The sequence below is a fragment of the Zootermopsis nevadensis genome, unplaced genomic scaffold (assembly GCF_977971745.1).
Source record: "Zootermopsis nevadensis isolate Lab colony 2312 unplaced genomic scaffold, Znev_1.0 Znev_ptg000001l, whole genome shotgun sequence".
Taxonomy (NCBI): Eukaryota; Metazoa; Arthropoda; class Insecta; order Blattodea; family Termopsidae; genus Zootermopsis; species Zootermopsis nevadensis.
In genome coordinates this window covers 4,602,304-4,616,666 of record NW_028259133.1, presented here as the reverse complement: position 1 = coordinate 4,616,666, position 14,363 = coordinate 4,602,304, and the positions used below count along the sequence as shown (strand labels likewise).

The 14,363-nt window shown below is 37.2% G+C and overlaps 1 protein-coding gene across 12 annotated transcripts in view; it reads left to right on the top strand.

Moving 5' to 3' along the window:
• The window catches only part of Keap1 (kelch like ECH associated protein 1), a 36,389-nt gene that overhangs the window by 4,776 nt on the left and 17,250 nt on the right, over positions 1–14,363 (top strand). For 7 of the 12 annotated variants that reach the window (XM_022078329.2, XM_022078328.2, XM_022078327.2 and 4 more), the window contains exons 2-3: positions 2,832–2,945; positions 7,926–8,090. In XM_022078329.2, coding sequence (XP_021934021.1) covers positions 2,832–2,945; positions 7,926–8,090 — 279 coding nt within the window. Of the gene's footprint in view, positions 1–35; positions 176–2,144; positions 2,166–2,831; positions 2,946–7,925; positions 8,091–14,363 lie in introns of those variants that run through there. The other 5 variants (XM_022078332.2, XM_022078330.1, XM_022078334.2 and 2 more) reach the window with 5 other exon arrangements.

Sequence of the window (14,363 nt, the reverse complement as noted above, 5' to 3'; positions counted from 1 at the left end):
GGGGTTGGAGGGGGGTGGGTGGAGAGGACGGTCTAGGTATTACTGGAGTTTTATCAGGATTTTGTTGCTGTCTGGGTTTGTTTCTTTTAAATGAATGTACGTGGAACTTTTCTGGTGTGTCTATGTAACTCCCGTTTTTGGCGTCTTCGAGGAATTTCATTGTAACTTCTAAAGTGTTCGTTCTATAGACTCTGTTGGGTTTATTACCTTTTATATCTCTGTTTATACGTTATTGAACCTGATTGTGAGATTTCTACCTGTTTGTCCTATATAATGTTTATGACAGTCTTGGCAAGTTAGCTGGCAAATTCCACTTTTGTTATATATTGTCTGTTGTTTTTGTCTTCTGTTTTAAATGTCTATATAAACTAATATTGATTGCTGTCTTTTTGAAGAGATTTGTGATTTTTATTGGGTCTGTCTGCAGTTGAAGGATAATTTGATCGTATTAAGTTTGAGGAGATATTTTGTATGGTGTGTGTGTGGGAGGGAATACGGTGTTGTGAAGAATGATTTTGATGGATTATATTTCTATATATTTTTTGTTATTTATGGGTATGTGTATGCTGTGTTTAATGTATCGTTTATAACTGATCTTTTACGTTCTTGAGAATGCCATCAGTTATTGGGGATGAATGTAGGTTGTGGTTTGTTTTATAAAGACGTTGTATTCAGGTTTTGGTTATTTTTCTTGGTGGTTAGATCTAGAAATTTGATGGTATTATGTTATTTTTCCGTAGTAAATATAAGTGGAGAGTGGATAGAGGTAAATACTGACGGCCTATGTTCGATACTGGTAATGCTTTGAGTATCTTCAACATTTCTGAAATATCCGGTGATGTGAAACTGTCGTAGGATGTTAACTGTTTGATTGTGTTCCATGTATTATAAGAAAAGTTCTGATAAGAAAGATTAAATTGGGGAACCCATGGCTAAGCTATTTGTTGTTACACGTAGCCCTCGATTTGCACCGATTCAATTTGCGCCGATTCAGAATAACGCCAATTTTGAGACCAGCAAGTCAAAAAGTGAAAAAATATATTTTACTATTATAACGTTTTAAAATGTATCTCGTACTGATTCTTATACTAAATCGTAATTCTTACATCGCTGATTTTGAATAAAAATTATAAATATAGTAATCTCTGCAATTACGTATGTTTCGTTAACGCGAATTTGCTCCAATGAGATCGATGAATCGGTAAAAGCTGTTTGTGAAATGCAAACTTTTGCATATGCGAGTTTGCTCTTATGCAATTTAATTCCTGGCGCTTTAAACTTTCAAAGGACTAATTTAATCTCTGCGGAGGTACCGGGGTTATTTTTACTACGCGACTTTCTATAGGTCGGCGTCTTACGTGAATGCAACTATCGCATAACAGCAGAGATGACTGTACACATCAGTCACATGAAAGAATCGCAGTCAATCGCGAGGACCAACGAATTACCTATTTTAAGTGTATAAAATATATTTTTGAAATTCCCTTAATTTTATTTACGTTATTTCAGAGCTTTAAATGTAATGCCATTATATTACTCGTCAATGTTTGGTTGCCGGGAACTCACGTCATTGACTTCCCATTTATTTACATTATAAAACAGTTTCAATTTACGCCGATTCCGTTTACGCCGGTTCGTCCAGGAACGCATTCCCGGCGTAAATCGAGAGCTACCTGTACTTCGATGTTACTTCTCATATCACTCTGTGGCCGATAGTGCGATAGCAATTTTTGCCCAGATCGATTTGGACCATCTCTTTGCAGGCAGGCATTAATGATATTTTGGTTATTGCATGTTGCTGTTATGCTTTTACCATAAGTTCGGATAATTTATAACTAGACCTTTTTCCGATGTTGTACCGAAGATGTCATAAACTTTGACTGGTTTTTTTGTTTCTTGCATCAAAGTGTTGCTTCAGTTTGCTTGGAACCACAGGATTGTTAGGTTAGGTTCTCTTTCTACACACACACGACAGTCACGAATCGGACATTATCACCAAACCATAACAAACCGAAAGCCAGGGATTTATCACTTTGTTGCCGACACACTTTATTTGATTTCTCTTTTACCTGGGTAATTACTTTCACTTTACGTGCTAGGACTGGTTCGTGATATATATCTTACAGTGATTTTGTCTGTGTTGATACATGAAATAGGCAATGAAAGTAAGTCGAAAATCAGATATTTGACAAGCAGTGTTCAGTTTTCAATCTAATGAGCACATCTGTGATTGGCTGACCGCTCGCCACTGGACCCAAGGTTCGCGGCCGAGGTCGACAGATTTTTAAGGGTAATAAAAAATCAGTAGCACAACTTACTTCGGAGGGGAAGTCCCATGTCGTAGATTTATGGCATGTAAAATAACCTTACGAGCATGAACGAGATGTTTCGTAAGCAAATTGAGCTGCCATTTCTCATCCATGTCTTTGGTAGAGGCCTTATGATAGGCTGATAACTCGTTCAAGAAGTCCCTACCAAATGTCTAAAGAAAAGATCAGGAACCTCTGAAAGAGGCCCCTATGCTCCACGTAGCAGACAAAAAGGGTATATGATGATGATTCTTGATCTCAGCACTAGATGGGGATGAATGGCCAGCATCACGCCCCTACCGTGCTTTACCCCTGAGATAGATTCTACAGAAAGACTTTGCTTTGTGCATTCAGGCCTTCAAGGGTCTAGAGTTGTAACACAACTACACCAGCCAGTTTTGGGGGATGCAGTAACTGCCTCTGAACTGTGTTCTGTTCATCACCAGTTATACATGGTCAGATCATCAGTTCAGAAATTTAGATGTAGATGACATGAATATTCCTTACTGTGTTTGCTTCCAGATGATGCTTATGATGCGGAGTCATCATATGCTGACTGATGTGATTTTGGAAGTTGGGGGAGAACTATTCCATGCACACAAAGTTGTCCTAGCTTCAGCAAGTCCCTACTTTAAGGTATGGAATATTATTAATTGCGGAAGATATTTATGTAAGAAATACGTGTCAGATTTGGAACTGCATATAATTTTTTTCTCTTTACTTGTTATCAAAGAGAGCATAATGCCTTAATCTAGAAATTCAGAGGCAAAAACCCTGTTTTTTAAAATTATGTAACCAGCTGCATATCACGAAAGTAACAACATGCATCAGACTTGTACTTGCATGTGATGAGGTCTTCTCCTATTATACACTAATCTTGCAGAGAATTCCAGCTGCTTTTGCTTTCTCTTTAGCCATAAATTTGATGGTGCCGCACTGTTCTACACTCAGAGTGTGTCCGACACCATTTTGTACTGCTTCCAATGTGAAGATGCATAGAGTATGTGCTCCCATCTGCCGTGAAGGGTATTTCGTCATTCAGGTGCAAACATATTTTGCAATAAATAAAAAAGAATTCCAGGTGAACCTTGAACCACTCTCATAGTATAAAAATTGCATGTTAAGCAAGATAAAGTTGCGTATCTGTTTTGATAGTGTCAATACAATTATATTGTTTTCATTCTAGCCAGAAAAGTCGTGTACGTGATCGTAAGATCGGTGTCACATATTAGCACACATGGAAATTCTTAAATAATAAAATTATGATTTGGAAGAACCTTCCATCCTTATAGTCAGGTTACTGCAGAAGTTCTTGGGTTAATTTCAGCCATTCAAATGACATTTTAAAATATTTTTGTGTTTGTTATTAATGATTAAATGAAATGAAATTCCTCTGTTGGGACATGCACATTTAGAAAAAAATATCATATATATGACCTCTTATTGTTATGTACAGTGTCCTATCATTATTAAACTCTGCTTTAATAACTGCTGATCTGATTCCTTTATGTATAAAATATTCTGTACCAGGTTACAGTTAACTTTCTTTTGTCTATAAAAAATGTGTATAATCATTTGCTTTCTCAATGTCACACTTGCCCTACCTGATCTCCTGATCTCTCATTAAGTGTGAAATATACATCACTATATTTATTGCCGCTGATTTTGGTAGCCTTGATCTGTAAAAACTTATGAAATTACATGCTCCAAAAAGTAGTGTTGTGTAGATCATTTCGATGAATCTGACAAAGTGTAAGGTCCTGTGTAACATTTTGTAATGTAACACTTATGTCGCCCTTGGTGGACTAGTGGTTAGCGTGCTTGCCACTGGACCCAAGGTTTGCGGGTTCAAACCCGGCCGAGGACGATGGATATCTAAGGGTGATAAAAATCCGTAGCACAACTTCCTTTGGAGGGGAAGTAAAGCCAGCGGTCTCATGTCGTAGATTTACTTCATGTAAGAGAATCTTACGAGCATGAACGAGATGTTTTGGAAGCAAAATTCAGCGGCCATTTCTCACCCCCAAGTTTCTCCTGATTCACTACTAGATGGCTCTAGTAGACAAATCAGGATTGAGTAGAAATTGTGCAGAGGCAGTGGGCTTGTCACTCACCAATAAATGCACACTTCAGAAACAAAGAAACCTCCCACATGGGAGGAGACCAAGGTTTGATTCGGGCTGTTTCGCCATAGGAAAAGAAGAAGAAGAATACTTCCTTGCAATGACACGTTGTTACTTGTATATTTATGTAGAAGTTAAGTAAAGTAAATTAAAGTAAAGCGTCCAGCTACATGCCTATGCAGGCACTTGGGGGGAGCGGAGGTATAGCTCCTACTCTTTCTTGACCTCGGCACCAGATGGGGTGAGTGGTCAGCAGCACTCCCAACAGTAATGTAGAAGTTAAGAGAATCTTAAATTTGTGGTATGTTTGTTACCATCAATCTGGCCTCATATCTAAATATGCAGAGATGAATATTCACGAAACTGTAACCTAACCTAATCTGTCTATGTGAGTGTGAAGCTAGGTTTCTAACTTTAATCGTAGAACATATATTAAGGGTTTCTGAGAACTGGGTCCAGAGGAGAATGTCTGGACCTAAGATGGAGAATATAAAGTTAGGCTGAAGAACATTTTGCAAGGAGGAGCTTCATAATTTTACTCTTCACCAAACATTATTAGGGTGAGATACCAGATTCTCATGGTGGTGATTATGAAGATGACTGTCTTCTATAATGTTCCATGTAGTCTTGTATAAATTTACTGATATATCAAAGGCGCTTGCTACCTCCATCATCAGAGTGATGAGAGTGATGAAATCAAGGGATATGAGATGGGCCAAGCATATAGCATACATGAGATGGATGCAAAATAGCTGAATATTTCAGAAATACATAACAAAACATCATGTCTGGTACCAAAATTAAGTGGCTGTGGTGTCACACCTCATAAGTTTCTGAATCTGCTGTGTTGTTATGATTGATTATGGGATGTTAAAAGTATGAAATTTGGGTTTCTTCTAATGGGACAATGTTCATGCTGAATTTCATGAAAATCAATTGGTTGGTTTGTTCAAACTCTGAAATTCATGCACTCACATACACACAAACACAGCATGGCGATATAAAGTAGGTTGAGAAATCAAGTGTGACTTTGTGTTATATGAACAGGATTAGGGGCGCTCTTCTTAGCCTTGCTAATACAAGACACTACTTGTCTCAAGAATTTCATTTTCATCCTCAGGTTTTTTTTTTTTTTTTTTTTTTTGTAATTTTGTGTTAGATTTTGTATGTATGGAGAGGTTGACTGGAATCCATATTTTGTGAATATTTTTAGAGCAGACTACGTACACTTAAGATTGCTCTCTTTGCTTGTTATTACTTTGAATAATTTCTAACATTCACCAGCCACAAACTGGCTGACAATGCAAATTCCTGCTCTGCTCAAAGTATAAGCCTTTTCCCAAATCTAACCACATATTTGTGCTGAGCTTTGTCATGTGTTATACTGATTCATTCATGCCGTGTCATACATCAGATTTATTCAAGGTTGGCCATAATGTGTCTCCACAGAAAAATTACTGTGTATGCACGATTTGAGTACTGTGATAAATGTATTTGCTCTCACTGACAAGTCTCTTCTTTTCTCTGAATTCTGTATTGCTGTCTCCGCTTAACAGTGTTAATGTCACAGCAGTACGCACAGTGTTTAAAATATTTTTGCAGATCACTGTTATGTGAATGATGCTCTTGTGATATGAATGTTTACTCATATCTTTAACCCTTGTCATACCAGGCATACATCTCCTCTATAGACATTCACTGCCCCGTTAAATTATGGCATTGGTTCAATAAAAGTACAATTCAGTATGCTACCACACAGCATTGTTCTTTGAACAGACAGAGTTCACATTCCCTACCACCGTACATTGGACTGATGTAGGTTAAGCAAACCAATAATCCCAAGTTCTTGATACAGCCAAAAATGTATATTTATAATAAGATTCTTGAAGATTTCTGTCTTCTGGGTTGTTGTGCTGTGTAGTCTGGTCGATGTTAACCTTCATCGCCCTGATGACGGAGGCAGTATGACCTCTGAAACGTTGGCTAACATCGACCAGACTACACAGCGCAACAACCCAGAAGACAGAAATCTTCATACTCATCGCCCTGATGACGGAGGCAGTATGACCTCCGAAACGTCGGTTAACATCGACCAGACTGCATAGCGCAACAACCCAGAAGACAGAAATCTTCATACTCATCGCCCTGATGACGGAGGCAGTATGACCTCCGAAACGTCGGTTAACATCGACCAGACTGCATAGCGCAACAACCCAGAAGACAGAAATCTTCATACTCATCGCCCTGATGACGGAGGCAGTATGACCTCTGAAACGTTGGTAAACATCTACCACACTACACAGCGCAACAACCCAGAAGACAGAAATCTTCACACTCTGATGACGGAGGCAGTATGACCTCTGAAACGTTGGTAGACATCTAACATACTACATAGCGCAACAACCAAGAAGACAGAAATCTTCATACTCACTGCTGTGAAAACCTCAAATCTTACGATAAGATTCTTATATATAATGTAATTAATTGCAAGAATTGAAATACATGACAGTCAAACACACTTCTAAATTACTGAGTAGACCAAAAGGCATAAGTAGTATAACTGTCCCCCATTTTAAATTGGCTTAGCTGACTCATCTGTAGTTTTTTAGTCTCTTGATACTAACAAGGTATCAGGAGTTGGCGATATCGACGATGATATAAATTCAGATCTCAGGGATTTGATTTAAGAATTATAAGTTTGCTCTGTTGGTGAACATGAAGACTTTACCTACATAACATTGATTGCATGGCTTCTGCTGATGCCCGCAAGGTAAACTTCCAGATTTGTAGTTACTTTGGTTGCAGGTTTGCAACGTTGCAGCTGGAACAGTTCTGAGAGTTTACATGGATTTATTTGCTCTTGGGTTGTGAGTTTGGGTAAATATGTGAATATTAAAGGAACTTGGTGAAGTTATCACAGATTTGTTTTTAATGTAGAATACTGTTGTTTGTGTATGTTTAAAATATCAGCAGCAAGTTATACATCCTGTAGACTGAAACACTTTGATTCATCTCTGGTTTTACAGTATGGCAGTGGATCCTCCAAAGACTTCCTAGCCATAATCCGTAATATTAGGGGGACATACACGTGTTTCTGTCTAATTCAGATTTCCTTTCCACCTTCTTAAGTGTTAAATGTCTTGTGAACATAGACCTACTCATGTTGTCAGCGATAGTTTAGTCACTAGCACATTTTCTTGCCATTTTGAACCATGTAGTTTAGTGAAAAGTATAGAAAAGCCACAATGGATAAATACAGGGTTGTTAATGACTGAAATTGTGATGTCAGCTGTATGCTTACATCACTTGTGGATTGTGATTCAAGCAATTTTAAGTGCTTGATTTTTGTTGTACAAAGTATATCTGCACATTTATAAAATTTATAAAAATCAAATTTTTTGTCATTATTTGTAACGTTTTAACATGAAAGGTTTAGCATAAATGAATTGACATAATGTCAAGAGTCTTGTGTGATGTATTCATTTTATTTCAGGCAATGTTCACAGGTGGTCTCAAAGAGTGTGAAATGTCACGTGTAAAGTTACAAGGTGTGTGTCCCACTGCAATGGCAAGGATATTACACTTCATGTACACAGGCCAGATAAGAGTGACTGAAGTTACAGTTTGTCAATTGCTGCCAGCAGCCACCATGTTCCAGGTATGTATTGTCATCTTCGACTTTTCTTCTTGCTGTTTTTATTAAATTAAAACAGTCAAGGGGGTTAAGAAAGTACAAATTTTATAACTTCTTAACCTTATTTTGGCTGCTATAAACTGAATTTCATATTGAGGAAATAATTATTACTATGTTAGCGCCTTCTGTCCTGTACTTTTCACTAACTACCATCCCCCTCATCCTGACATGTCCGCCAGTCAGATCTTTAGGAGGATTAAAAATTAACTGTGCAGCCACAGTTGGTATTTCATGGGCCAAATTTTTTACTGTAAACCAAAATTATGACATTTTATACATTAGAAGGGTCACAGCTGTTGTAATCAGAGTTCAGTCACCTTTAAGTGTATTGGTACTTGCAGGCATACCACTTATTGAGACATATTTTCTTTGGGATTTGTTCTGTTTTAAATATTTCTGCAGTGAGGATGGTAAAAAATTATTACATACTGAAATTTTTTTTTTTCTATATGAAGAACGATAGCCTCAATCACAGTGTTTTAGAAACTCTTCCATAAAGTTGGCGTATTTCATGCAAAGACCACTACATCTGTCTACCTATCTAGTCATCTTTTCAACTGTAGCATGATCAAAGCCATCCCAACTGCTCCCTGGTAGTGTGTTGCTAGAAATGAACTTCACATTCCCTGTAGTTTTGGCCCTAGGATGTGTTAAATTCCTCAGATTTCCAGAACCTCTATGATTGTGGGTCCAATCACTGTTATGAAGCACATTGTATCTGACATTTTTTTTATGAATCGTGTTGTGGAGATCCTCTGATATTTTTTTCATGTGACTATAATTCTGTATTATGCGGCAGTTTGATGTATGGTATATTCATAATTTTCTACAGTACATTAATGTAAGTCGCTTTCATGGAATTTTTGTGTGCATTGGTCTTCATTGTGAACGTTGTGAACTTGCTATAAACAAACCACAAAGTTGTCAGGTGTGTTACGGAACATGTTTCCTGTGATCTCTTCAGCAATAGCTCTGGTTTCCATTTGAAACTCGTAAACAGTGTACAGATTGATTTGGTCCGCATGATCTTTGAGGTAGCAGGATTGCAGGAGTTCATGTGCAGTGAATATAGTTGCCAGGACCACCCATACCAAAGACTTTCTGGAAATTGATTCAACAGGATATGGTACCAAACACATCATACAGGATGCCAGAGCTGACATTTGCAGTATGTTTGTGTGCCACAATCCTGCTGAGAAAAATTGCTTACTGATTGCACACAACATCGTACATTTTGTAGGCTGCAGCGAGATTTTCACATCTCTGTGTGGATTTTTGGAGGCCCAGAATCTTTTGTTTTGCTTGTTCATGAACCCACCGAAGCGGAAATGGACTTTATTACTAAACCACAGACAGTGCAAGGTGGCAGGCTGCTGCTGCACAAACTGTAAGAAGTTCCAACAGAACTCATGTCTCTGCTGTTTCTTGGCTGCAGTGAACATATGTACTAATCGGATGTTGTCAGGATACATCAAATCCCATGTGTTGTTGTTCTTTTGATACTGACTGACAGGGAACATGTCACATTTTCTTGGACTCTGAAGCAATGATTCACATTTCCAGGCAACGTTGAATTTCTTCTGAAACGGTCTTTGCACTGTTACAAAAGTGCGGGTATGGTGAAGTGTTTTGATAATAAACACATCTTCTCCATGCTCTATACTATCTTATACAGTGTGGGCTGTTTACTCAACTGCAAACTCTTGACATTACCACATCAAGTGATATCACCTTTCACTTTTTCCACTAGTCACTCAGACTGTTGCATGTTTTCCTGAGTATGCTATAAAATTCAGGATCAGCTATTTCAGTATCACGTGGTATGTTCCAATGTTTGTGAAGAACATAAATGGATGGTGAATCCCCTGTGATGTTTGGTAACACTAACAGTCATTATGTGGTGTTATTTTTAATGAAAGATATTAAATAATTTCATGCAACAGTTATTGAAGTATTTCATGCCAACAGTGTTCTCGGGAAGAAAGGTATCAAACACTAGGTGGCTGAATGGTGAATAAACCATATCTTCTGCCAGCGTTTCGAGACGTTGGCAGAAGATATGGTTTATTCACCAGTCAGCCACCTGACACGGCTCATAACCTGAGTGTCTTTCATCAACTTCAGTCGCCACGAAAGCTTCACTTTATGTATCAAACACTACGAAGGTATTCAAATATCAAAGAAAATCCTCTCAGTTTTCATTATGATTTCAAAAATGTTTTAATTTTAAACATGTATGTGAACGAACAGGACACTGAGTATATTGCTTTTGGAAGAACTGTTAAGGAGGATTGTATTTGTTTTTTATTATTATTTTTGCATTCTACATATGAATGATTGAGGTGTTATATACATATTGTTTTTCATGGGAACCATATTGTGAGTAAAAGTTATAGGACAGGATTCCTTCCTTTTATTTAAATCTCTCAGTATTACAGTTCATGCTTGAAAGGAAAAGAAAATTAGAGGAATATTAAGAAAAGTTAGAATGATTATGAAATATGAAGTTGTGACACAGACCTATTATACAGAATGATTCTCTCACTTGAGGTCCCAAACATTAAACAGTAATATCATTATTTATTCACCTGTGGTGATAAATATTGTAGTTATGTACCTCAGTCCATGTGAACCACATCCCACCACGTATGTTGCTGAAAGTGGTCATACCTGATGTTCATGTACAACTGAATGTAATGTTCCAAGTTTTTGGGAGACTGGTGTATTGTTACAAGACCTGTGACCACCAAGATATTATCTTGTTGGTCCTACTGAAGGGAAAGTCTGCATGAACAATTTAGTGACATCAAAAAATATGTTTGCCAGGAGACTGAAGCCACAAACTTGTTACAGTATGTATTTTTAGCTTGGGGCATAATGTGTGGACATACATGGATGTAGGGGATGACCAATTTCAGCATGTTTTACGAGGAATGAAATAATGTACACTGTGCATAACAAAAATTAAGTGCCTAAAATTTAATATGTCTGAAACTGGCAGTAATATGTGCATACACCTGGTGTCATATTTCCAGTCATTAGTAATCTCTTTGTGTTTGTCCATATGTGGTTTTTATTTACCTTCCTTTAATTGCAAATAGTGATGCCAAATGTCTATTAAGCAAAGACACCAATATGTCTGTCTAATTTGAAGACAAACATGAATTAATGCTTCTGAGTTATCCAAGGCTTGTGTGTAGGTTCCACAGAAAAGTGATGGAGAAGACTATTTTTCATTTGGCTGTATATATTTGTTGGTAGACAAGTGGTTAGCATATTAGCACTGACTCAAGGGTCATGTAAGCCAATTTTAGTGTTAATGTTTGCTTTTTTTCTCCCTGAACTATATATGTTGTATTCACACAAATACACATTTAAACTATGCAGTTGTGTATTATTGAGCTGTATATTTCAAATTCTCCGTGTGGAACTCGTGCTGAGAGCATTTGAAAATAGACACCAAATTCTATAGATTGTGATGTTCAAAAGGTATTGTGTAATAGTTTTTTATCTGTAAAGCATACTTAGTCTAGTACATTTTTGTTAATGGACAAAATATAACATTATTACTGTACTATTTGTACTGCAATAGCAAGGCTAGAAGTGTGAGGAAGTAAATATATCTTATTTTTCCATGATTTGTTGCTTATTGGCATCCATGTTCAAATCTGACTGTAGACAAACAATCCAATAAAAAAAAATACGTACTTAGAGTCATCTTTGCTTTGTAAAATTTTCAAGTTGCATGTACAAAGTATGAATTGGTATGTTAATCCTTGAAGGAGCTGTTTTGAAGACCTGGCATCTTTAATAAGATGTCCAGAATCTCTGAGCTTCAGGCACAGATCCCACTTTTCTCAGTGGGACTTGGAGACTGAACATAACGCTGAGATGAAACAACTTCATCCCAACCATGTGATACAAAGGTCATTAGATTGTCTCTATTTCGTGAAGGAAGGTCAAGTCATGTTTCGTGTATGGTTTTCTTCACCCCACTTTACATATTCATGATGGGTTCATTTAAGGCTCTCATAGTGGGTAGTCAATGGAAAAACGTGAAAGAAAATATATTCACTTCAATACATTTTTCAGTTGTGGGAATTATTTCTCCCATTAAACTTGAAAGTGTTACCTAATTCCCCTTAACCTCATCCAGTCTCATTTTCCTAACCTAACCCAACTCTCTGGTCTAATCCAACATAACTTTACCTGAACAAACCTATCCCAACTGACTTAAATAAAATCCTTTTAACCAATGTAACCATATTGACCGCAACCAGGAAAACCAATGTTACCATGGCTTTCTTGGAGTCAGTGGTAACTATGGCAAACAGTGTTACTGAATAAAATATTATAGCATTGTAACCATGGTAAACAAACAAATTCCATAACCCTATTGCATGTTCTATTGTCTAACCAACTTCATAAATTTCTTCTCATGCCATTTTATTATAACCGTTGGTAGGAATTTCAAAAGCAGTCCCCAGTGGCACAACCTCCCTACAAAATTTTATCCAAATCTGTCCAGTGGTTCTTAAGTTCAGTCATTTGGACAGACGCAACCAAACAAGACACTGTGAGCCCAAAATACATTCCTTTCATGCACTTTATGCAAATAATGCATAAAAAGTCTCACTAGGCGAATCGAAGGGGTTGAGTATAAACTTTTCACCGGCAGTTTATTCTCTGTAGATTTCTTTGATTATCTGCGCACAAGAGCTTATTTGGAACTATCAGACAGAATCATATTTGAATGCCAGAGGACTTTGACAACAAGAAACTCATGCTAGGGTAACAGGTGTCTTGACAGTGATTTTGAAGATAATGAGATGTATGCATGCTGACAGATGTGCATAAACCACCATGAAGGTAATTTCTGTGATGAAAACAGGGGAGTTCATAAACCTGCCATTGTTGAAGCACATTGATTATTTTGACAAGTGGGCAGAATGGCTAATAACTATTCAGTTATTTGGAGAACTTCCAAGTGAACTAAGACATTATTTTTCACCTGTTGGATCAAACAATATTGAATAGTTACATCTTTTTAACATTTTGTGGTAGCAAATTATTGCACTCAACATATTGTCTGACTTTAGTTGAACATTTGTTAGAAATGATTTCAAAGGAGCCTTAATGTCATTCCAGCTGAAGAGAAAAACCAAACTCACAAACCAGTAAACTGACTCATATTGCATTTTAAGACACTGAACACTGGCCAATTGCAGGTTGGTGCTTGCAGTGCTGTGTATTCAGTGAAGACGAAAACAACTACTCTCTGTGGATGGATGTCTGCTGGAATATTTCTTGACTGTCCCATGAATTTAAAAATTCATTCAGCTGTGCAGTTGTCAAAACATTGACTTCTCATCTGTTGTGTTTTGTCAAAGATATTATTACCCTCTGCTTCATAGTGAGTCATGAAGGCCCTGTTTGTATTGAGATGCTCCTGCTTCGTTCCATGTGTCAACTGACATGGGGACCAATTTATTTACACATTGTTGAATTCCAGCAGAGGAGATTACAGATTGAACAGACACTTATTTGAAATGCTATAGCAAGGATATCCAGAGTTACTAAAGACATTTATGAATTGGGTGTTTTGATTCTGCAACACTGTCGGTAGTAACACCCTGTAGCTTGTAGGATTTGAGGTTTTCATAGCGGTGAGTCTGAAGATTGCTGTCTTCTGGGTTGTTGCACCGTGTAGTCTGGTAGATATCCACTAACGTTTCAGAGCCTCGGTCATCAGGGCGATCAAATGGCTTGACTGATTTTCTTCAAATGCGGTATGAATGTTATGCCATTTCAAAGTACTTTGAACTCAAACAATATCATTTCAACAGAAAAATCTTAATTATGTTATAACATAGTGAAATTTCTGCAAAATAAGTGATCTTCGGATGGGTAATGGATCTGAACACTAAGCTGATGAAAATCTGAAATGGAGGAGGAGTTTGCACTGAGGGTGGTGTGGAAGGTAGAGACATTTAATGTTAAATGAAGGAAAATACAATACTTAATTGGAGATTCCACTGTATATTTTCTTCTGTATTAAAATTTTACATTATAGATGTTTTAAGTAATATTTAACACTCAAATCACAAGATTTTAGAAACGAGTCAAAAAGACGGTAGTCTTCATCTCTGTGGCTTGTTAGTACTTGATTTCACACATGCCTCTGTTGCAGAATGTGATGTCTTGTACCTGTGTTCACATGTGATTCTACCAGCCATA